Raw genomic sequence first — 22,386 nt, forward strand, 5'->3', positions numbered from 1 at the left:
TTCCTGCTTCTTTCTGTCTCATCTGAAAAATCTCTGTGCGGTTGGCTGCTTATGTTTACAACTCCTTGTCAATTTCAAGGCATGGTCCCTCCCAGAGGGGGCCACAAACTGACCAATCCCCTCTCAGTAGGCCACAGACACTTCATTTGCATAGTAGGCTACAGACACTTCATTTGTATAGCCTTTAGTTACTTTATTTGCATAGTCTATTGGCCAGTCCCTGCAAAGTGCACACCAATCACAGGGCATGCTACAGCCCAGGCCCAGACAAAAAGTATCAAACTAAGTTATTTACAGTTTACCCAGGAAATGTCAATCAACCTGGACAAAAGTAACAAACCCTCTGGGGTAGAAAACTGGGGCAAGGGTAACTCCTCAGGGTTTAGGGGGAAAACTTCTCAAATTGTTTTTCCAAAGAACCAAGACAAAAGCCCAGATCAAGTAACCCATTTCACCACAATGGGAGGAAAAGTGATACGGAAGAAGAAAGGTGTCTTAAATGAGTGAAGGAGTGGCAGCTACAGGGAGTTTCTGATGTAAAAGATAAGTTTTCCCACTTCTTTTTCTTAAAGTGTATTCACAATCCTCCATTTTGTGATAGTGTGGGCAGTGGTAATAAGCGAGAGAAGAACAGTAGACGACTGCTCTGTGAGAAGGAAGTGAAAGGTGGGCCTTGAGAACTTGTTCAGTAGTCTTTAATGTCCCATGTGTCTTTATCTTTTGAAGTCTTCTCCAGGTCCAGGCCATGCCCACCATCAGTATCCACAGGGGATACACTCGAAGACCCCTAGTGGATTCCTAAAACCCTGAATAGTACAAAACCCTATATATGCTATATTCTTTCCTGTATATACATATGACAGGTACCCAGGGTGCCCTGGGCAGGCAATGTTAACCCATGGAACACTAGCAGGGCATGCTCACCCAACTGTGTTTCTCAGGCTTGTGCCAGCAGAGGAGGAGGAAGCTGGCCCCAGGAAGAAGCAAGATGAAGTGAGAGAGTGCAGCAAGGCAAGAGATTTCATTGTGCTACTCAGAACCTCACACAATTTAACTATCTTCCCATTATGGTTGACCATCAGTAACCGAAACCGAGAAAAATGAAACCACAAATAAGGGGGGCTATTGTACAGAGATACGTAATACTCCCCACTGTTACCAGACCTCCAGGTCTTACTGGGTGGGACACTGAGGCAGGGGTCAGGTAAAAGTGAAAGAAGAAAACTTCATTTGGTTGGTCAAGCAAAGGAGCACACTGGGACCTGTGACCGCCAAGATGGCTTCTTGATCAGCAGGCATAGGGGTTTACATGGGGAGGAAACAGAGTAAGGTGGGCTCTTATTCAGGGGGTTGCTCAGGGGCGTGGTCCATCAGGATTGGTGGACAGCTCTTGTGATGATGCCAATGTCTTCAAGTCGGAACAGTGGCACTGGGGCTGTGATGGAGGGAAAATGGCGGCTTAGCTCCTCCCATTTGCCATCCAGCAGCTGCCCATCTCACCTCCTTCCCTTAAGAAATTTGAAGGTTTCACAAGAGGTTAGCCTTGGCATCTCTTACTTCACTGAGGCTTTCTTTGCTTCCTCCTCATAACTGACAAATCTGAATATGAGTTTCCTTTTCAATTCTGATGTACAGATCTAGAGTCCAGCCATACCCTACTTTTTGGGAGCCAGCCAGGGTCTTTCCAGGTAAGCACAGAGGAACAAAGGCAACTGTGCTTGGGATTTCCCACCCACAGCCTCTCCACCTGACGCTAGTGCCTCTCAATCTGTCTCGTTTCTTTTGTCACTCACAACTTCCTTATAGATCCCAAGCACCCTGACTCACAGCTTCTTTTACACGCATTCTTGCAGCAGGACCTTCTCAGAGGCTTAGTCTGCCAGAAACTAGTGACATTGCCTCTCACCCACTCTCTATTGGACAGAGAAGCAAGTCTACCAGAATTTCCCAGAAACAGAACTTCTTCATACCTTCCACATGCAATGATCTTCATCCTTTTTCTTGGTACTTTCCCTTCTTCTCCCTACTCCCAACCTGGCTCAGAAGCCTGAAGCCCCTCTCTGTCTATCCAGCTGGGGAAGTATGTCATCATGACTGGAATCTCAAATCTAGAGGACTATCCGAGGTGAAGGTAACCAAGGAATTTATGAAAATACTGTGGAGGCTATGGAGGAAGGGAGAATGTTTATCTCCAACAGGCCTTCAGACTCTACGTATTTGCCCCACAGTGCCACAGCAGGAATGATTTTTGGTCCATTCTGTTCTTTTTATGCCCTATAATTATACACCTAAAGCTAAGTCTTTAAGCCTCTGCTATTCCCTCTACACTCACTGAGCTGGAGAACTCATGCATGTCCATGGCTTCATTTATGTCTACACAAACTAAGAAACCAAACCTGTTGCCATGGAGTCGATTCCGGCTCATAGTGACCCTGTAGGACAGAGTAGAACTGCTCCATAGGGTTTCCAAAGAGCAGCTGGTGGATTCAAACTGCTGATCTTTTGGTTAACAGCCAAGCTCTTAACCACTGTGCCATCAGGGTTCCTCACATCTACACAAGTAACTTCCAAATCTACATTCTCTAGCACTGCCCTCCTGCAAATAGAAGACATTTTCTTCTAGTTTTAAAAAGGAATGAAAATATTTTCATGGGCCCCTAAAAGTAACTAATCACTGTTGGTAACCAGGAACTTACTCTTGCCAACTTAACATCATTCCAAACTCTTATTTTTTCACTGGAGAATTTTTCTCTCCCCCAAATTGACTTTAGTTTAGCTAGTCTCTGGTATGGTGGCTTAAGCACTATATATTTCTTCTATCCCATCATATTTTATTTTCTATTGCCTTTAATTACATAAAATGCATAAAAATGGCCTCCAGAATGTTCACCATTGAATGAATTTTCAATGAAGAACTCTTCATCACCAAGACTAAAAACTCCCTATACCAGTCTTTTTTCTTTTTATACCAGTTAATTTGGTGGGCAGGTGTTCTTCCATTCATGTAATTTAGTGGAATGCATATTACAAGATCCTGCTTACCCTGAAGGGTGAGTTCAGTTCTGCCTGTTCACTGAAGGCTTTCCCTGCAGTCAGAATCAATGCACATCTCAGTGTCTTCTAGCAGTTTATGCTACAAATTCCTAGCATACTCTAAAATACTCTTCATTATCTAGTGCTGCTATAACAAAAATACCACAAGCAAGTAGCTTTAACAAACAGAAATTTATTTTTTCACAGTTTCGGAGGCTAGAAGTCCAAATTCAGGGTGTGGGCTCTAGGGGAAGGCTTTCTCTCTCAGTCGGTTCCAGAGGAAGATCCTTGTTTCTTTTAGCTTCTGCAATTGGACAGTCTTCATGTGTCTTGGCATCTCTCTTCCCCCATCTCTGCTTCTTTTCCTTGCTTGTTTAATCTCATTTATATCCCAAAAGAGATTGACTTAATACACACCCTACACTAATTCTGTCTCATTAACATAACAAAGACAACACATTCCTAAATGGGATTATAACCACAAGCATAGAGGTTAGGATTTACAACACATAGTTTTGGGGGACACAATTTAATCCATAACATACCCCTAGGACACTATAACCCTATCCTTGCACTGAACAAATTGCTCTGTATATATACAGCTGCAAAGTGCTGAGGATACTGTGAATACAGTAAGTTTTCTCCTTTCAAGGATGTTACAGTTTTGATAGGGGAGGCAGACAAATAAAGAAAGCAATTACAATATTATGCTTAAGTCCCTCACATGGGGAATAGAATATAATTTGGATGTCTAACTAAAGTAATTTTAAATTGAATTATTTGTCTTGTTATTGTTGAGTTGTAATTATTTTTTACATATTCTGGATACTAGACCCTTATCTGATATATGTTTTGCAAGTATTTCCTTCAATTCTGTAGGTTGTCTTTTTTTACTTTTTTGATAGAGTTCTTTGATTCAAAAATTATTTCAGTTTTGATAAAGTTCAATATATCTATTTTCTTTTGTTGCTTGTGCTTTATGTGTCGTATCTAAGAATGCATTGCCACATCCCAGGTCATGAAGCTTTTCTCATATATTTTCTTCTAAGAGTTCTATTTTTTAGCTCTTATATTTCAGTCTTTGATCCCTTTTAAGTTAATTTTTGTATATGATGTGAGGTAAAGGCTTAACTTCATTCTTTCACATGTGAATATCTAGGGTAGTATGAAGATAATATCATGACTCAGATGTTGGTGGCGCCTTTTAATAAAATAGCACCAGAAAAAGTCTACTTATTCATTTACTTTATTTCACAGATGAAGTTCATGAGGAACTGATGATGAGGAAATGAATCTGGAGACCGATATGATGGGCTGCTTTGGTCGTGCTCGTTTCCCATGGCTTTGTGCAATTGGAATTGACAGAGACGCTTCAACAGTAGATCATTATTGTCATTGGAGGTGATGACTAATATGGACTTTGGAGCACACAGACCCTTATCAATTAACACCTCCTGATAGCTTCCACCACCTGGCTGGTGCAGCAGTCTGGTGATGCACCTACTTCTGTCCAAGTTGCTCTCAGGGCCCCTCACTGGATTCCACCTGTAATGAGCCTTGTAAGTTGTATGGAACCATCCTAGCATAGTAGTGAAATTTTCATTTGAGATTAAAACAGAAATTAGTTTCTTAAGTAGTATTTCCTACAGCAGGTTTTTGCACACCTTGCTTATGCCACTGCATGACAGCACATGGTTTGGAAACAGCTATATAAACTTATGTTAAGTGTTTGATATTTAGTTTGTTTTGATAACAGTTTACTCAAAATTAATTTTTTGACACATACAAATTTGGCACCCCACTAAGCCTTGCACCTTGGGTGGCCACCTGTGTAATCCACCCCTTAATCTGACTTTGTAGATATCTAGTTGTCTCAGCACCATTTGTTGGATAGACTCTTCTTTTTGAATAGTCTTGGCATCCTTGTCGAAAATCAATTGACCATAAACAGATGGGTTTATTTCTGGATTTCCAATCCAATTTCGTTGATCTATTGTCTGTTCTTATGCCTGTACCACACAGTCCTGAGTACTGTAGCTTTATAGTAAAAAAAACCATTGCTGCTAAGTCAATTCTGGCTCATAGCTATCCTACAGGGCAGAGTAAAACTGTCCCATAGGATTTCCAAGGCTATAATTTTTACGAAAGCAGATCACCAGGTCTTTTCTCCCACAGAGCCACAGTGGCTTTGAACCAACTTGTCGATTAGTAGCTGAGTACTTAACCATTGTGCCATCACGGCTCCTTGAAAGAGTACTGGATTTTGTCAAATGTTTTTTCTTCATCTATTGAGATTACCGTGTGAGTTTTGTCTTGATTCTATTAATGTAATGTATTACATTGCTTGATTTTAGGATGCCGAATGTGAGGAGGCAGTTCTACAGAAGAGCCTGGCTGCTGTGGTCTTCCCCCATTCCTCCCCCTGCTAGTGTCTTTGAGCTTCAGGAACAAACCATTACACCTCATCCCCGCCCCCACCCCAAAGCCTAAGTTTGTCAACTGGTGGGGAAGGCAAGTAAAAGAGATACAATCCTTCTTGGGCGGTTAGGTAGAAAAAATCTCAATGTAATAGATCATACAGGCTAGGGGTGTAAAATAGCTGGGGGAGGGATTTTTCTCTGTCTCCTCTGTTATGTTGCTAATGAGAAGTATATGTAGCATTAAGCTTATAGCCCAACAAAGTGGGCCTACCTGGCTATGGAGAGATTGGCAGGAGGTACGCTCCGATTGTATTTCTCAGTCATGATGCCAGGTGGAGGATAGGCGTGGAAGAATCTATATCCGCTAGGACAGTTTCCACAAGCTGGGGAGAAGGGGCTGGTATGTCATATAGTTGTCCCATTTGAATCTATCACCTATGACACAAAGTGGGTTATGCGTGGAAAAGTCATCATCTCTGCCTGGAAAAATTTTCAGCCAGGGGAATTGATTGTTATATACTGTCTGATTGTTATTGTAAGTAATAAAAACTACTTTCCATGTGCTAATGTGTGTACAGGTTTTGATCATAAGCATGTGATTGAAATGGAGCAATCCATATTAGTTATTGTTATACTTTTTCTAATGGCCTCCTGGCTATCTTGAAATTGGGCACAACTTGAGAGTACCTCACAGATTTGCCATGCTGCACCACAGTTATGGCACAGCAGAGCAGGGTTTGAGCACATTGTCTGTCACTGAACCAACCTTGCAATCCAGGAACAAATCCCACTTGGTCATGGTGAATAATCCTTTTTATATGTAGATGGGTTCAGTTTGCTAGCATTTTGTTCAGAATTTTTGCGTTTATGTTTACAAGGGATATTGGTCTGTGGTCTTTTCGTGTGATATCTTTTTCTGGTTTTAGTATCAGAATAATACTGTCTTCACAGAATGAGAGATGGGAAGTGTTCCCTCCTCTTTTATTTTTTGAAGGAGTTTTTAAAGGACTGGTATTCTTCTTTAAATGTTTGATAGAATTCATCCCATCTTGTTCTGGGATTTCTTTATCGGACGTATGTTGATTACTAATCTTTTTACTTGCTATTGGTTGTGAGACTTACATTAACTTTACCCAAAGAATTTGGTCTTTGTCTTCAGTTCCTGAGAAATAATCACTCAACAAACCTTGGAATTTAAGCATCTTCAATAAGGACTCCAGACCACACCTAACAGGTTAGGTGAGGTGGTGAGGTGACTCTGGCGTGGGGGCCCACCAGGCCAGAAAAACTCACTGTGTAATACCTCATAATCACCTTGTGATATCAGCTGACCTCAGGGGAGAGGGGCTGAAGTTTTAGTTATGTAGTGAGACCCCCAATAATAGCTCTGGACACTGAATCTTCCTGGGCTTCCTAGTTGGCAAAACATCAGCTTTCATGGACAACAGCATGTCACGTTTTGGAACATGGAAGCTCCCCATTGGGAACCCTCCCAGACCTCACCCGATGCATTTCTTCTTTATCCTGATCCTGCTTTGTATCCCATTAATAAAGCTGTCATCATAATTATAGCACTCTCCATGAGTTCTATGAGCCATTCCAAAAAATTATCAAACCCAAAGGAGTAGTGGGAGCCAGCAGGTCAGAAGTGAGGAGGCCAGGAACCCCTGAGCTTACAGTTGGTATCCTGAGGAGGTAAAGGAAATGCCAGGATTTATAGCCAGCAGATCATAAGTGAGGGAGCCCAAGGGGGCCCCCAAGCCTGAGGTTGGCATCCTGAAGGAGTAGCTGGAGAACGCTGAATTTATTGCCAGTGGGTCAGAAGAAAGGGGATCCTCAGGGACTCCCAAGCTTTCAGCTGGCATCTATTTAGTCTTGGGCTGACTTAGAAGTCTGAAAGATGGTGTCCTTTGAACTCTGAGATCTGACCTAGCTTCTGATGGCTACGGTCAGAGACAGAAGTGCTGCATGGGAAGCTGGTCGCAGAATTGAAAAATTAAAAGAGGGGATTTGTTGTATCCTCATATAGGTCTATTCATATTTTCTTTGAGTCAGTTTGATAGTTTGTGTCTTTCTAGGAATTTGTCCATTTCATCTAGGTTATCTAACTTGTTGACGTGCAGTCATTCATAGTATTCTCTTATAATCCTTTTTATTTCTGTAAGGTTGGTAGTAATCTCCCCTCTTTCATTCCTTATCTTAGTAATAGGAGTCTCTTTTTTTCTTCATCAGTCTAGCTAAAGGTTCATCAATTTTGTTGCTTTTTTCAAAGGACAAACCGGGGTTTGTTGATTTTCTCTATTGTCTTTCTATTCTCTATTTCATTCATTTTCACTGCAATATTTATTTTTTCCTTTCTTCTGTTTGCTTTAGGCTTAGTTTACTGTTATTTCTCCAGCTTCTTCAGGTGGAGAGTTAGGTTATTTATCTGAGATTTTCTTTTTCAATGTAGGCATTTACAGCTATAAATTTCCCTCTGAGCACTGCTTTTGCTGTATCCCTAAAGTTTTGGTATATTGTGTTTTCATTTTCATTTATCCTCAAGTATTTTGTAATGTCCTTCAAATTTCTTCTTTAATCATTGGTTATTTAGGAGTGTGTTGTTTAATTTCCACATAGTTGTGAATTTTCAGTTTTCTTCCTCCTGTTACTGATTTCTAACTTCATTCCACTGTGGCTGAAAAAATATCATGTATGATTAAAATTCATTTATATTTATTGAGACTTTGTCCTATGGCCTAACATATGATTTATCCTGGAGAATTATTCATGTACATATTAGAATCTGTATTCTGCTGTTATTGGGTGGAGTGTTGTGTAGATGCCTGTTAGGCCTCCTTGCTTTATTGTGTTGTCCCAATCTTCTATTTCCATATAGATTTTCTGTCCATTGTTCTATCTATTATTGAAAGTTGGATATTGAAAAGTCACCAGCTATTATTGTTGAATTGCCTATTTTCCCTTCAGTTCTGTCAGTTTTTGCCATCTGTATTTTGGCATTCTTTTGCTGCGTGCATTTATGTTTATAAATGCGTCATCTTCTTATTGATTGATCATTTTATCATTTAAAAATAAATATTTTTTATTGCTAATGAAAATCTTTGTCTTAAAGTCTATTTTGTATGGTTTTAGTATAGCCACTCCAGCTCTCTTTTGGTTACTGTTTACATCATATTATCTTTTTCTGACCTTTTACTTCCAATCTATTTGTGTCTTTGAATCTAAAGTGTGTCTCTTATAGACAATGTACAGTTGGATCATGGTTATTTTATCCATTTTGCCAATCTCTGTCTTTTATTTGGAGTGTTTAAACCATTTACATTTAATCTGGTGACTGATAAGGTATTTTTACATCTGCCATTTTTTCTATTTATCTTCTATTTGTCTTATGCCTTGTTTGTTCCTCTATTCCTCCATTACTGCTCTCTGTTGTGTTAAATAGGTATTTTCTAGTGCACCGTTGTAATTCCCTTGTCATTTTTTTACTGTTTGTTTTTGAGTTATTTTCTTAGTGATTGTCTTGGGAATTACAACTAACATCTTCACATACAACAATCTAGTTTGGATTAGTACCAACTTAATTTTAATAGCATACAAAAACTTTGTTCTTATGTAGCTCCATTTCCTTCCATCCTTTGTGCTGTTATTTTCATACAAATTACATCATTATACATTGTTTACACATCAACACATATTTATAATTATTGTTTTAAGCAGTTGTCTTTTAAATAAGATAGGAGGAAAGTCATAGACAAAAAATACACTCATGCTATATTTTATACTTACTGATTGCAGTTACCTTTACCAGTGCTCTTTATTTCTTTGTGTGGATCTGAGTTATTGTCTACTGTCCTTTCATTTCAACCTGAAAGCATTTTAATAGGGAAGGTTTGCTAGCAGCTAATTCTCTCACTTTTTGTTTATCTGAAAATGTCTTAATTTTTCCTTCATTTTTGAAGAATAGTCTTGCCAGGTATAGAATTCTTGGGTGACAGTTTTGTTTTCCAAAACTTGGAATATGGCATCCCACTGCCTTCTAGCCTCCATGGCTTCTGATGAAAAATCAGCTGTTCATTTTGTTGAGGCTCCTTTGTGTGTCATTAGTCACTTTTCTTTCGCTGCTGTCAAGAGTCTCTCTTAGTCTTTGAATTTCAACAGTTTGATTATAATGTGTGCAGATGTGGGTCTCTTTGAGTTTATCCTACTTAGAGTCCATTGAGATTCTTAGATCTGTAGATTAACATTTTTCATCTAATTTGTGGAGTTTTTAGTTATCATTTCTTTGAATATTATTTCTGCCACTTTCTCTCCTTTCTTCTGAGACTCCCATTATATGTATGTTAGTGCACTTGATGGTCCCACAAGTCTCTGAGACTCTGCTAATTTTTTCTTTATTCTTTTTTGTTGTTGTTGTTCCTCAAACTAGATAATCCAAATTGACCTATCCTCAAGTTTGCAAATTCTTTCTTTTTCCCATTCAAACGTGCTGCTTAGCCCCTCTAGTGAATTTTTCATCTCAGCTATTTTATTTTTTAACTCCAAAATTTCTACTTGGTTCTCGTTGCGATTTCTAAGTATTCTATTTGGTGAGACATCATCCTCATATTTTCTTTTAGTTCTTTAAACATGGCTTCCTTTAGTTCTTTGAACATATTTAGAATGATGACTTAACATCTTTGTCTAATAAGTTTAATTTCTGTGCTTCTTAAATGACATTTTTTCATTTTTTTTTTTTCCTGTGAATGGGCCATGCTTTCTTACTTCTTTGCATGTCTTGTAAATTCTGTTGAAAACTGGACACTTAAAATATTATGTGCCAACACTGGAAATCAGATTCTCCCCCCTCCACAGGGTTGTTGCAGTTGCTATTTGTTGTTGTAGTTTGTTCAGAGGCTTTTCTGAAGCAAGAAAAGAACCTTTTCTAACTCCTTTCTCATGGACTACTTCTTTCTTTCTTATTAGTTCTCCCTTCCATGCACCTGCTAATCACTGACCCAGACTTTTTTTTTTAATTAATACTAAAATACTAAAAGGATTGCAGACACAGACCTTGGAGTAGAACACTTGGAACACTTGATTTTACCTCTAAATTCCTGTGTCTAAGGGAAAAGACAAATTGAATGCAGAAGGGCCATAAAAGGACAAATAAAATAATTAGGATCTTGGAGGCAGGACATAAAAAGATTACAAGGCTGTGAGCAAAAATGAAAGCTAACAGGTGTTAAGGAAGATCTATAATGAAAGCATTTTTAAATTATGAAAGATGTGGAGGGTCAAATTTATTCTCCAAATGTACTAGCTCTGAACCAATAAGGGAAAGATCTTCTTGAAAACTTCAGGAAGGTGAGTTTAGGGCAAGTAAAGGAAAACTACTTCATTTCCATATAGCCTCTTGTTACCCAAGGAAATACACGCATAAATAGATGGCACAAAGTTTAGATAAAAATAAGGGTAGCAGAGGCATGGAAGGTTCAAAGGGCAACCAGAGTAGTTTGTGCTTGCTTATAGCCTATATACAAAGTTAATTTTAGCAAGGACACCTCAGCCCTGCCCGCGGTGCCACTGCAGTTGTTCTCATCTCAATTATTCCTAGACTTCCAGCAAGAAGAACACAGTCACCCAGCTCTAAAATATTGAAGACTTTATTGGTCTCAGGGAATTCTCAAGAAGAGGTCAGGGAGGGGTTTTTCAAAGGGGATGGAAAGCCCAGCAAGGAAATTATCTCTACACTAGTGCTGCAAAAATGTCAATGTTTATTAATTACCATCTATGTGTCAGGAACTTTGCTGGGGCTGGCAGCTTTAAGGTCATAAAAGAGGACAGGACTTAAGGGTTCAGCAAGTAAGTCAGTCATTGGGGTGGAGAGCACAACAAGTGAGAAAGGAAGCTGAGATTGGAGTTTGTAGGGCACTGGAATTCAGATGTCTCTTAGGTCCTCTTCTTTTACATAAATATTGTCACCTGTATCAAGACAAACACCGTTACTGTCATCCGTGGGTTCAGAACTACAAATTCAGGCCTAATTTCATCAATCTTTTTATATCTGCTCCCTCTCTTGTCCCTGACTTGTCCCGGCCCCAGGCATTAGGCGGTCATTCCTGCACTTGCCATTGTCTTCCAGGTGAGCAGCAGTGAGAAGTCAAGGAGAACCTTAAAGTGATAGAATTTTGCCTCAATCTCAAGCTGACTTTGGGGGCACCCTAAATGCTTCAAGTCTCCAAAATATCCTGAGAAGGAAAGTGGCCACATTACTGAGGCCACAGGATAAGCCCAACGCTGAGATGATAGCAATGAAGGATAATTGGTCACACTGTGTGAAACTGCTCTTTGAACGGATTCCTAAGACAGTGTGTATTTTCTCAGGTGATCTCTGTTGACTATCTGATATGACTGAGTACTTTGTCGTTCCTGAAATTCTTTACTCCCTTGTCTTATATAATAACGTGTTCCCAATTCTTCAGCCTCTCTGCTTTCTCTCAGTTTTCTTTGAGTACTTCTCTTATTGTATTTTGTTAATAATGGATTCTTGAATTAATTTTGATTTTTAAGAATATTGTGTTAAAATATCATTTATCTTGATTACTGAGGTTTTGGTGCTTCCTTAAGTTTTGTATGCAAAGGCAAGTGGCTTACCAGTCACAGCCCTACTTTCTATAATTCCCCTTAAAGACCAGCATTCTCCAGGGCTCTCCTCATTCTCTTCTTCTCATTCTGAACAATCTCCCTGGGCAATCTCATACCTTCAACAGTGACCTAAATACATGTAGATCACTGACAAAGTTATTTATCTCCAGCTTTGGCCTCTCCATTTAACTTCATACACCCATTTTCAACTGTTTATAGGACTCCCTACTTAGTTGTCTAACAGGCATCCAACCCAACATGTCTAAACTAAGCTCTTCATTTTTTTCCCCTAAACTCACCTCTGGTCTTATGCTTACTATCTCAGTAAACGTCACTATGACTCAGTTTATCACCCAGGACAGAGTCAGTGTCCAGTCAGTGAACAAGCCTGTTGATCCCATCTCTGACATATCTCCTCAAATCTGTCTTCTCCTTTACATACATTCTGTTATTACTATAATTAATGTCTCATTATTTTTTACTTGAACTAGTCTTTATATTACCACCAGAGTCATCGTTTTATGTGTAAATTTGATCATATCTGATCAAAATATCCACAGTTGTACTGTTGATTGCCTGCTAAGCAGTCCCAACTTCACCAATTACTAGATCTGTGATTTTGTAGAAGTTTTTAAGTTTTAAAATCAATATCCTATTTGTGAACAAGGAATAACATTAGTGCCTATCTAAAAGGATTACCAAGAGAATCAAATGGCACTGTGTATATAAAATACTTGCAACTATTCCAGGTACATAGTAAGTGTTCCAAAAACTGTTACTAATTATTGTGTCATTGTCCTACTTAAAATCCTTCAGTGGTTCTACAGTCACTTACAGCATAATATTCAAAGCAGAGCACACATGGTACATAAGGTCTTATGAAAGGTTCCCTGCCTACCTTTTCAGCCTTTGGTGATGTCCCAGCATGCTTTCTATTTACAGCCATGATGAACTCCTTAAATGGATCTTGTTGTTTTACACCACTGTTTCTATCTTTTTCCTTCTGCCTGGAATGCCTTTCCTTTCTTTTCCTAGCTGTACTATACTTATTCTACGAGATGTATGCATTTACCCTTACTAGAGGACTTTTTCAACCTTGCCCAATGCCTGTTGATTGCACCTTCTCTGTGCTGCCAGGCTCCAGTTAACACTTTTATTACAACATTTGCCATACCGTATTCTAATACCCGTTTTCTTTTCTTGTACTCCCTGACCACAGGAAATGTTTATCAGTACATTATCTGCACTCAGAAAGAGCCTGGGACAAAGTAATTATTCAACAAATATATATTAGATGAATTAATAATATACTAAATAACTCAACAGACATCTGTTGAGGAACTACTATATAACAAAGGGCATGTGCTAAGCTGAACAGGCACAAAGATGATAAACAGGGTGTTTCTGATTCATGACAAGATGACCAACTAGCAAGAATTCCTGGTTTTCTCCTCCCTCATCACAATTCTCTCTGAGAAAATTATAAAAGAAATACTGGATCTAAGGAACCAACATGAAAACTATGAGGAACACCTGGAGAGGTCAAAGGTTATTGGGAACTAGTGTGCATGGGGCAAGAGGGTGGAACATGGGAGCAGGAAGCTGGTTTGGCTTCTGGCTAGATGCAGCAGTGGTAAAACTTATTAGTAGAGTTTTTAAGTTTTTCCTCTTTCCTCTCTCCAACATTGCCTTGGGAGAATCACTGTCTGCCTTAGTGTCTTTGTAAGACAGAAATCAGTAGCCAACCAAGCTCCATGGTGTTAGCAGGATAACATCAGGCTAACTATAAACCTGTGGTGGAATGAAAAGCTGATGAGAATGATTAGTGGGGTGGTCAAGGGTGGTTTTCTGATACCTAGGGCTCCTCCACTCTTGAGCTCATTATCTCACATCTCCTTAAATTCACTAACATTATGAATCTTATATCCTTAATAGTAACAAACACTATAAAAGCTTAGGAATTATCTGAATGAAGAATACACAAGACTCATATGGAAGATACTTTTAAATTCATTAAAAGACATAAGAAAATATCTGAATAACTTTAGATTACATGCTTAATATTTAATATTACAAATATGTGAAACTTTCCCCAAATTAATCTATAATTTCAATGCTATTGCAATAAAAATTCCAAACAGAATTCTTGAGAAACTTGATTAACAATTTAAAATTTGTACGAAATAATAAGTTAGACTGAAAAGCTAAATCAACAACAAAAAAGAAAAGAGAAGAAACTTGTCCTACTAGATACTAAGACATACTACAAAGTCACAGTACTCAAAACACTAGGATAGTGGCACATGAAGAGACAAATAGATCAATGGAATGAAGCAGAGACAGACCCATTATAATGGGAACTTTATATATATATAATGAAAGGGTCACCAGAAACCTATAGAGAAAGGATGAACCATTTAGTAGTTGTTGGGAAAAATGGTCCACTATACAGAGAAAAATAAAACTTGATCTCCACTTAACATCAAATACAAAGGTGTATCACAAAGGAATTGAAGAATGAAATGTGAAATTTAAAACTGCAAAAGATATTGTAAGAGAATATCTCTGAGACTTCATCGTGGAAAGAACAAAAGCATGAAATAAAAATATCGATGGATTTTATTACAAAATATTAAGGATTTCTGTTCCATAAAGGAGACCAAGAAGGAGCGTGCCAGAATTCAGATGAGGAGAAAGCATTTGCAATGCTTCAAATTGACAAGGGCCTCCTAGCAAGACTATACAGGAAACTCCTGAAAACCAGTAACAAAAAGATAAGATCTCACAGTAGAAAAATGGGCAAAAGATATGAACCAGCAATTTATAGAACAAGAATCCCAAGTAGCTAACAACACATAGTCCAACTATAAGTAATTAAAGTAACGCAAATTAAAGCAGTAATATATTCCTTTATGCATTCAAAATTGGCAAAAATTAGAAAACAGGATAATGTCCAACGTCAATGTGGACTTAGGAGTTGCAGAAAATTTCAGGTACTGCTGGAGGAAATACACATTAGTGTAGTCACTCTGGTGACCAGCTGGACAGTACTTAGTCAAATTAAGGAGTTGCATCCTCAGGGACCCTGCAACCCCTTTCTAGGGTATATACACTCCAGAGATTCAGGTCCATGTGGAAACGTGGCATTGTTTGCAATAGGGAAAAACTAGAGGTAATACAGATATCCCAGGGGGAATATAGATAAATGGAAGTCATGCACACTAGGATACTATGGGCTAGTTGGAAGCAACAGATCAAAATACAGAATTAGATCTGTAATATAATATGACTTTGGTTAATTAAAAACACGTGTACACTAAACAATTCTATATGCTATACAAGGAGATATGCAAGTAAAAGGACACTCATCAAATCCATTAAAATGTTTACCTACAGGGTTGGAGCAAGAGGTTCAATATGGCAGTAGGGACTGAGGATAAGGCAGTAGGACTGAGGATAGAAGGGGGCAAATAAATTAAGAAAGAGAACCTGCAGGTACCGATGATGATAGTGTGAGGAATATGACTGACTTAACCCTCTTCACCTGAGGTGCAGCATAAAAATTACTAACAACAATAATGAATAAAATGTGGTCATCATTACAGAAAGATCAAAAGATCACTAATGGGCAGAGAACTATAAAAACAGATAAATACATAAAATGCATTCTATACCATGATAAATAGGAAATATGGAACCCCAGAAAGAGCACTGTGTATTAGCTTTGCCATTCAGGGAGTGCAAGTGGTATTCAGTGGCAATAGCAAACAAACTCTCTACTAAGCACCTATCACACCGTGTGGCAATTATGTGTTGAAAGATGTATGTGGCTCCACTACCAGACTCTGGGCTCCTTGAGAGTTTGGACTTGCTCTTTTTCTTCATAAAATAGGAAGCATAGGTTAGTGCTTGGCTTCCTGGGTTTGAAAGCTAGCTCCACTATTTCCTGGCTGTGTGACCTTGGTCAAGTTGCTTAATATCTCTGTGCCTTATACCTCTCACATGTAAAATGGTGACAATAATAGCACCTACCTCATAGAGTATTTGTGAAGATAAAATTAGTTACTAAATGTAAAGCACTCAGAATAGTCCCTGACTCATATTAAATACTCAATAATTTATTACTATTGTTGTTGTTATGCAGCTCAATGCTTTTAACTCATTAAGAGATCAATGTACATCTATCAAATTGAATTCTTCCTCCCTTCCTTATACACTACAGATCCCAGGTTCCCTCTTTTCTTCTGACTGTATCCTCAGAACCCTACCCCAGAATAACTCACAGAGGCCCCCGGTCCCGAGGGTCACTACTGGAACGCAGAGCCTTTATGATGAGCACAGTGCCAGCAATGATGCTCACCAGGCCCACCACCAGGCCTAGAGCACAGACCACATTCTCCGTCGTCTCAGGCACCTGGATTGGCTCCTGGGCCTCTGGGGGAAGAATGAAGAGATAGGGTCAGAAGGTGCAACGAGGTGTCGAACTGGCCTAGGATGTGTATGGGCTTTGGAGGTTATAGACGACCTGATGGCATGTTAGGATAAAGAGAAGACTGAGACCTGGTGAGTGGTGAAACCAGGAGCAGAGGGGACCAAGTCCTGGGACTAAAGAGGGCACAAGGGAGATTATTGAGAGGGAAAGAGGCTCCATACCCCAGTGCTTGAGAAGAGGCTCCTCCAGGCCCCAGTGCTCCACCTTGCAGTCATAGACGTCCTCTGCCGAGGGCACGAAGGTCAGGTAGTGGAACTTGTGGAACTTGTAGAATTTATAATCTGTTCTGGGCAGGAAGAGGCTCTCACCAACACCCTCAGTGATTGTCTGCCCATTGCGTAGCCACGTGACATTAAGCACTGGAGGGAAGAACCTGTCGACATGGCAGATGAGGGTGTTGGGCTGGCCCAGCTCCACAGGCTCCTTAGGAAACACGGTCACCTCAGGGGCCTCTGAGGGGAGACAGGACATGGTGAGTGCCCTGTTCTGGGATGAATGAAAAAGCTCCACCTTTGGGGTATCATCTATCTCAGGATCGTGATTCAGAGCCAAGAGTCTCATTCCACTGATCAACCTCACTCAGCTCAACCTTTCTCTTGACAAGAAGGATGATCCAAGCCCTTGGCTATACTGGACTAAGCCCACTGTCACCCAGGGAAAGATGACCACTCAGTAGTGGGCATCTGGGTCTCCCATTCTGTGTGTGGCAGAGGAACACTCTCCTCCCTTCCCAGTAGAGCTAATGAGGAAGAAGCAGAGATAGACAGTACCACTGGTGGCTTGGGTGTGGTTGGAACGTTTAATCAGGATCTTCAAGTTGCTCTTCATTATAGCAATGTTGGCCAACCCGCCTTGAGCATCAAAGGAAAAAGCTCGGCCAAACTCTGGCAGATGCCAGACAGTCTCCTTCTTGTCCAGGTCCACGTAGAACTGCTCATCCTCATCAAACTCAAACATATACTCCCCCGATGGACTATGTGTCTGTACAAACTCTGCATAAGTTGACACGTGATCCGCTGCATAAAGAAAGAGAAAAAAAGATGACAAAATGTAAATATGAATATGTAAGTGGTGGAAATCAGAGAATGGATAAAGATTTATTAATATAAAAAAGGCAGGAGGGAAGTGGGCAAAGGAAGAACATAAAGGGGAAGGTGTGACACCAAAAAGGCGATAATGTAGAATAGACAGTAGCTGCTACAAAAAGAAATGAGAGAGGAACAAAATGAGAAAAGCGTATTATTGAGGAGTCAGGAGGCTTCCTTGGTCTTTGAAAAGTCTAGGCATCACGACCCTTCAGAAATATCAATAATAATAATGACAAGTAACATTTATTGAATACATACTATGTGCCAGGCACCATACTAAATGCTTTACATATATTTTTTCACTGAATGGTGACAGTAACCCTATGAAGCAAATACATTAATACCATTTAGCAGATTATAAAATGCAGTGAGTTTAAGTAACTTGCTCAAGCTCTCATAACTATTGGTGGAACTAGTAGAAAGATTTTTCTCTACCCATAAGATCTCAGAATTCTAGAGATTTACATCATAAGGTTTCAGACGTAAAAGTATTTTTAAAGTCATGGGGAGAGGGAATTTTACTTTTTCTATTTAATGAGAATAATAGATGGGAAAAATAGAAAACTGAGGGGGAGAAGAAAACATCCTTCAAATTTGAGTGCTTTTTATAATTTTTAAGTTTCTGTTTTGGTTTATGAACCTGAAACCGCAGGATGCATCCTTTGTTCAGAAAAGTTTTCATTTTAGGCATATCAAATTCAAACATGTAGTACCACTATTTTGGCAATAGTTCTAAGCTTTCTCTTTGGATTTATATTTTTCATATTTATTCTAAATGGAACTACAAGTTGTTGCTCAATTTGAAATACTTGTGGGGTTTAAGTTATTTTGCTTCTTAATCTTATCAGTTTTTAAGAAGTAGAAGACAGAAGAGAATAAAAAAGAAACTGACATCATTAAATAAAGCAATCAAAACAGAACAATTTTGGGGTTTAGAATAACAGATGTCTAAGACTGAAAAGGGAGCCTGGGGGTGCAGCAGTTAAGAGCTCAGCTGCTAAACCAAAGGTCACTAGCTCAAATCCATCAGCTGCTCATTAGAAGCCCTGTAGAGCAGTTCTACTAGGTCCTATAGGGTTGCTGAATCAGAACTGACTCAATGGCATGTCCTATTGCAAAGAGTGAAAAGAGACTTTAGGGATTATCTGGTTAAACCTCCTAACTCTTGGATTTTCCCTGTAGCAGCCTCAATATTTGGGTCCCCTCCTGTGTTTGTACACCTCCAGGGTGAGAAAGATCATTCCTTGACAAGGACATCTAGGTTCCTCCTCAGTTTTAAAAGTTTAGAGGAATTACCTTCTGAAAAGAGGGTAAAATAAAAATAGACAAAATCCTCTAAAAGCTGAGAACAAAGTTGTCTACATGTAGTTTGTAGATCTTTTGATGCTATATTTTTTAACATCTTCACAAATTCTGGGGTCTAAAGATCAGCCAGATTGAGACAAATAATTTTTTTCAACTTTTTTTTAATTCAGACAAAAAAAAATATTATAAGCCTACTGTATGTCAAGAATTGTTAGACACTAAATTTTAAAATGAAAATAAGATAAAGTTCTTGTCCTCAAGATGCTTGCAATCCAGAGACAGACAAATAAAAAGACAACTACAGGCACAGTTTGGTAAACACAGAAATATTGGTATGTACACGGTGCTATGAGGAATGAAGAGGATGTACACTGAAATCAAACAAGGCACTAGGGAAGCAACCTTAGGAAGAGGGTCTGATTGGGAGAAGACATTGAGTTCAGTTCAGGCATACTAACAACATCTAAAAGGCACCTAAGTAGAAATGATCATTTGGTGGTTGTATAAGACGTTCGGATCTTAGGAGAAAGGTCTGGGCTAGTGACAGGGAACTGGGAGTCATCAGTCGTAACTAAACTTCAGATGAGATTGTCCAGGAAGAGCCCATTGCCGAGATCTGAGGATATAACCTGGGGAACATGAAAACTAAGATGTAATTTCAAAAGAGAATAAGCTGAATAGTGCCTGTCTACCGTTACTGAACATTTTGATCAAGGACACAATACACGGATCCTGATCAAAAGAAGGAAAAATGTGGAACAGAGTTTAAAATGCTCACGAAAACCAGACCTACTGGATCCACTGAGACTGGGGAACCCCGAATCTATTGCCCTGAGATAAACATTAAACTTTGAACCAAAACTATCCCCTGAGGTCATCTCTAAACAACAATTTAGCCAAATTAGTAAAGAACCTTTGCATTAAAGATTGAGACCTTTTGAAGAATTATCTAATGAAATCAAATTGACAACAGTAACTCTAGAAAACATAGATGAAAAGTTTAGAGGGCAGTGAGTCTAAGTTAATGGTGGTGAAATAATACAGGTAGAGATGGAGAGAATGGTGACACAATATAAAGAATGTAACCAATGTCATGGAGCTGTACATGTGGAAATTGTTGATGGAGGTATGTTTTGTTGTACATATTTTTCACCAAGATTAAATAAAAATAAAACAATGAGAATGAGGAGGATCCAGAGAAACAAGGGAAAAATAAGGACAGAGTAGGTTCAAGGAGGATTAAAAAAAGTTCCAAAAAGAAATAAGAAAGAACTGATTACAGTGCCAATGCTTTTAAGGACACAAGTCAGATAGACACTGAAACATACCAACAATGTTTAGGCTTATACAGAGGTCAGTTAGGGCAGACTGAGAGTATGTACAGTGGTGTATATGAAACAAATGTCAGAATGCAATGGGTTCAGGACTGACTGAAATAAGAGCAAGTCAAAAGACATTATAAACTCTTCAAGAAGCTTAGCTATGAAGGTAAGGAAACATAGGGAAAATTTCTAGGGTAGGATGTAGAGGTAAGGCTAAGTTGGGTTTTATTTGTTGGCTCATATTTGTGTTTTTAAGGTAGAGAACATGCTTATATGTTGATAAAGAAGGAACCAGTAGGGAGGAAGGCACTAAACACAGAACTCAGTTAACTGGTAATATCTATCAATAGCCCTAAAAAACATTCACATCTATACAAAGTTATGTTCATTATGGTGTTTATTATAACACAACATTGGAAATAACCTAAGTGACCATCAACAGGACAATAGGTACTTCCGTTTCTCCCCAGTCTCATCTCTCTTTCACTTCTACCCACAACCAGCCCCCATGTCTTATGTAAAACTATAGAGGGGTCACACAGTGCATCTTCTGAGAATCTGCTTTTATATTAAGAACCTGAATCCTTCACAGCACTAGATTTTTGGGTGGCAATATGACTCACAGACTTGATGCTCCCTGATGTCAGGGCTGTGTAGACAAAGAGTATTCACCATGATTTATAGTCCCTGGATAAACCTTGGTGGTTGTCCGAAGTCTAGGCCTCTCAATGCAGCAATAATCCCCTGGTTCACTCAGGACACAAATCACAAGGTTAACAAAAACACAGCCACAGCTGTCATGGGAGAAGAAAGCCTTTGAACCACCCTCAGAGATCATGGGGAGGTTCTAGAATCCTGGGAGAGAGGGAGGAACACAGGATTACTCTTAGAGTTTTCCCATTAGGTCCCAACACACAGAGCACTTGGATGAGCGTCCCTCACAGACCACAAGAGGCAGAGGCTAGGGATTCAGGAGAGTTATAAGGGGCACGGTACCCCCGAAGGGTTCAGTAAGAAAGTCACTGGGTGCAGAAGTCTGGGGAATGCAAAGGGTATGATCATATGAATTGGGTCCGGGTTTAAACCCTAGCTCCTTGACTTGGTTTGTAACCTTGGAAAATGTATTTATCTTTTTGAGATTTAGTTTTTCATCTTTAAAATGGAGGTAATAATGTCTTCTTTGAAGGTTCTCGTGAGCAGTACATGAGGAAAGATACTAAATAGGTATCTAATAAATAGCGGCTGCTATTATTGTTATTTTATTATCATTAGAGCAAAAGGGAACAAAAGGAGAACACACTCAAGGGAATAAAGAAGAGAGAGAAGGGACAGGAAGGAAAACAGATCAATGGTTTCCTGAAATCTCTAATTTCTAAAGCAAAACGTGGTAACCTGTTCCCACCCTTGCTCCCCTGTTCTCTCATTCTCTGAGCACTCACCCTTGATAGCTCCAGCTCTTTGGAGACTCAGCAGGGAAGCCAGAGCAAGGGCTCTCAGGATCACATCTTTCATCTGGAACATTCTCTCTTCAGGATGCAGGTTGTGAGGTCTACAATGACCACTCTAAGCACAGGAATAGTAATGAGGAACTGGGGTTGAGTGGCAAGAGCTCTGAAATTCTAGACTTGTATTACTCTAAAATGGCCCAAAGCGGTGGAGAGGAAACAGCTTGGCTAGGCTCAACCAGTGAGAAAAATTATAGAGCTGACATTCTCTGTTGCTGGGTAAAGAGAACACTGAAAGGGGCTGACAGGAAATGGAATTTTTAAGGACCAACATGTTCCAGGCATCTCCAATTCAGTTTATTTTCAGGATTAGAGAAAGAGACTTGAAAAGTCATACATTCTTCTGACAGCAGTTGTTTTATATTATGTTCTGTTATATGATAGAATTAATCTTCCTTCATTCCACATTTCTATTGTTGATATTCAGATTATTTTTGAAGATTTTATCCATTATTTGTTATAAATTATTTTTTTAATTATGTCATCATATTTACAAAAATATTCTGTTGGCATTCAGGTACAAATACATTATCTAGCAAGGAATATAATCAATCTTTCTGTCTGCTGCCTGAAATATTTGTTTTTATTGAATTCTTT

The 22,386-nt window shown here is 39.1% G+C and overlaps 1 protein-coding gene across 1 annotated transcript; it reads right to left on the reverse strand.

Annotated features, from left to right (window-relative positions):
* Window positions 1-11,079: 11,079 nt before the first annotated feature.
* Window positions 11,080-21,910, reverse strand: LOC126079044 (HLA class II histocompatibility antigen, DP alpha 1 chain). The gene is made up of 5 exons (XM_049889947.1): window positions 21,724-21,910; window positions 17,340-17,585; window positions 16,731-17,021; window positions 16,361-16,511; window positions 11,080-11,414 (listed from the first exon to the last, which is right to left on the reverse strand). The coding sequence occupies exons 1-5, from the start codon at window positions 21,803-21,805 to the stop codon at window positions 11,411-11,413; spliced, it is 774 nt and encodes a 257-aa protein (XP_049745904.1). The 5' UTR covers window positions 21,806-21,910; the 3' UTR covers window positions 11,080-11,410.
* Between the last annotated feature and the right edge of the window lie 476 nt (window positions 21,911-22,386).

Source organism: Elephas maximus, chromosome 1 (genome assembly GCF_024166365.1).
Source record: "Elephas maximus indicus isolate mEleMax1 chromosome 1, mEleMax1 primary haplotype, whole genome shotgun sequence".
NCBI lineage: Eukaryota > Metazoa > Chordata > Mammalia > Proboscidea > Elephantidae > Elephas > Elephas maximus.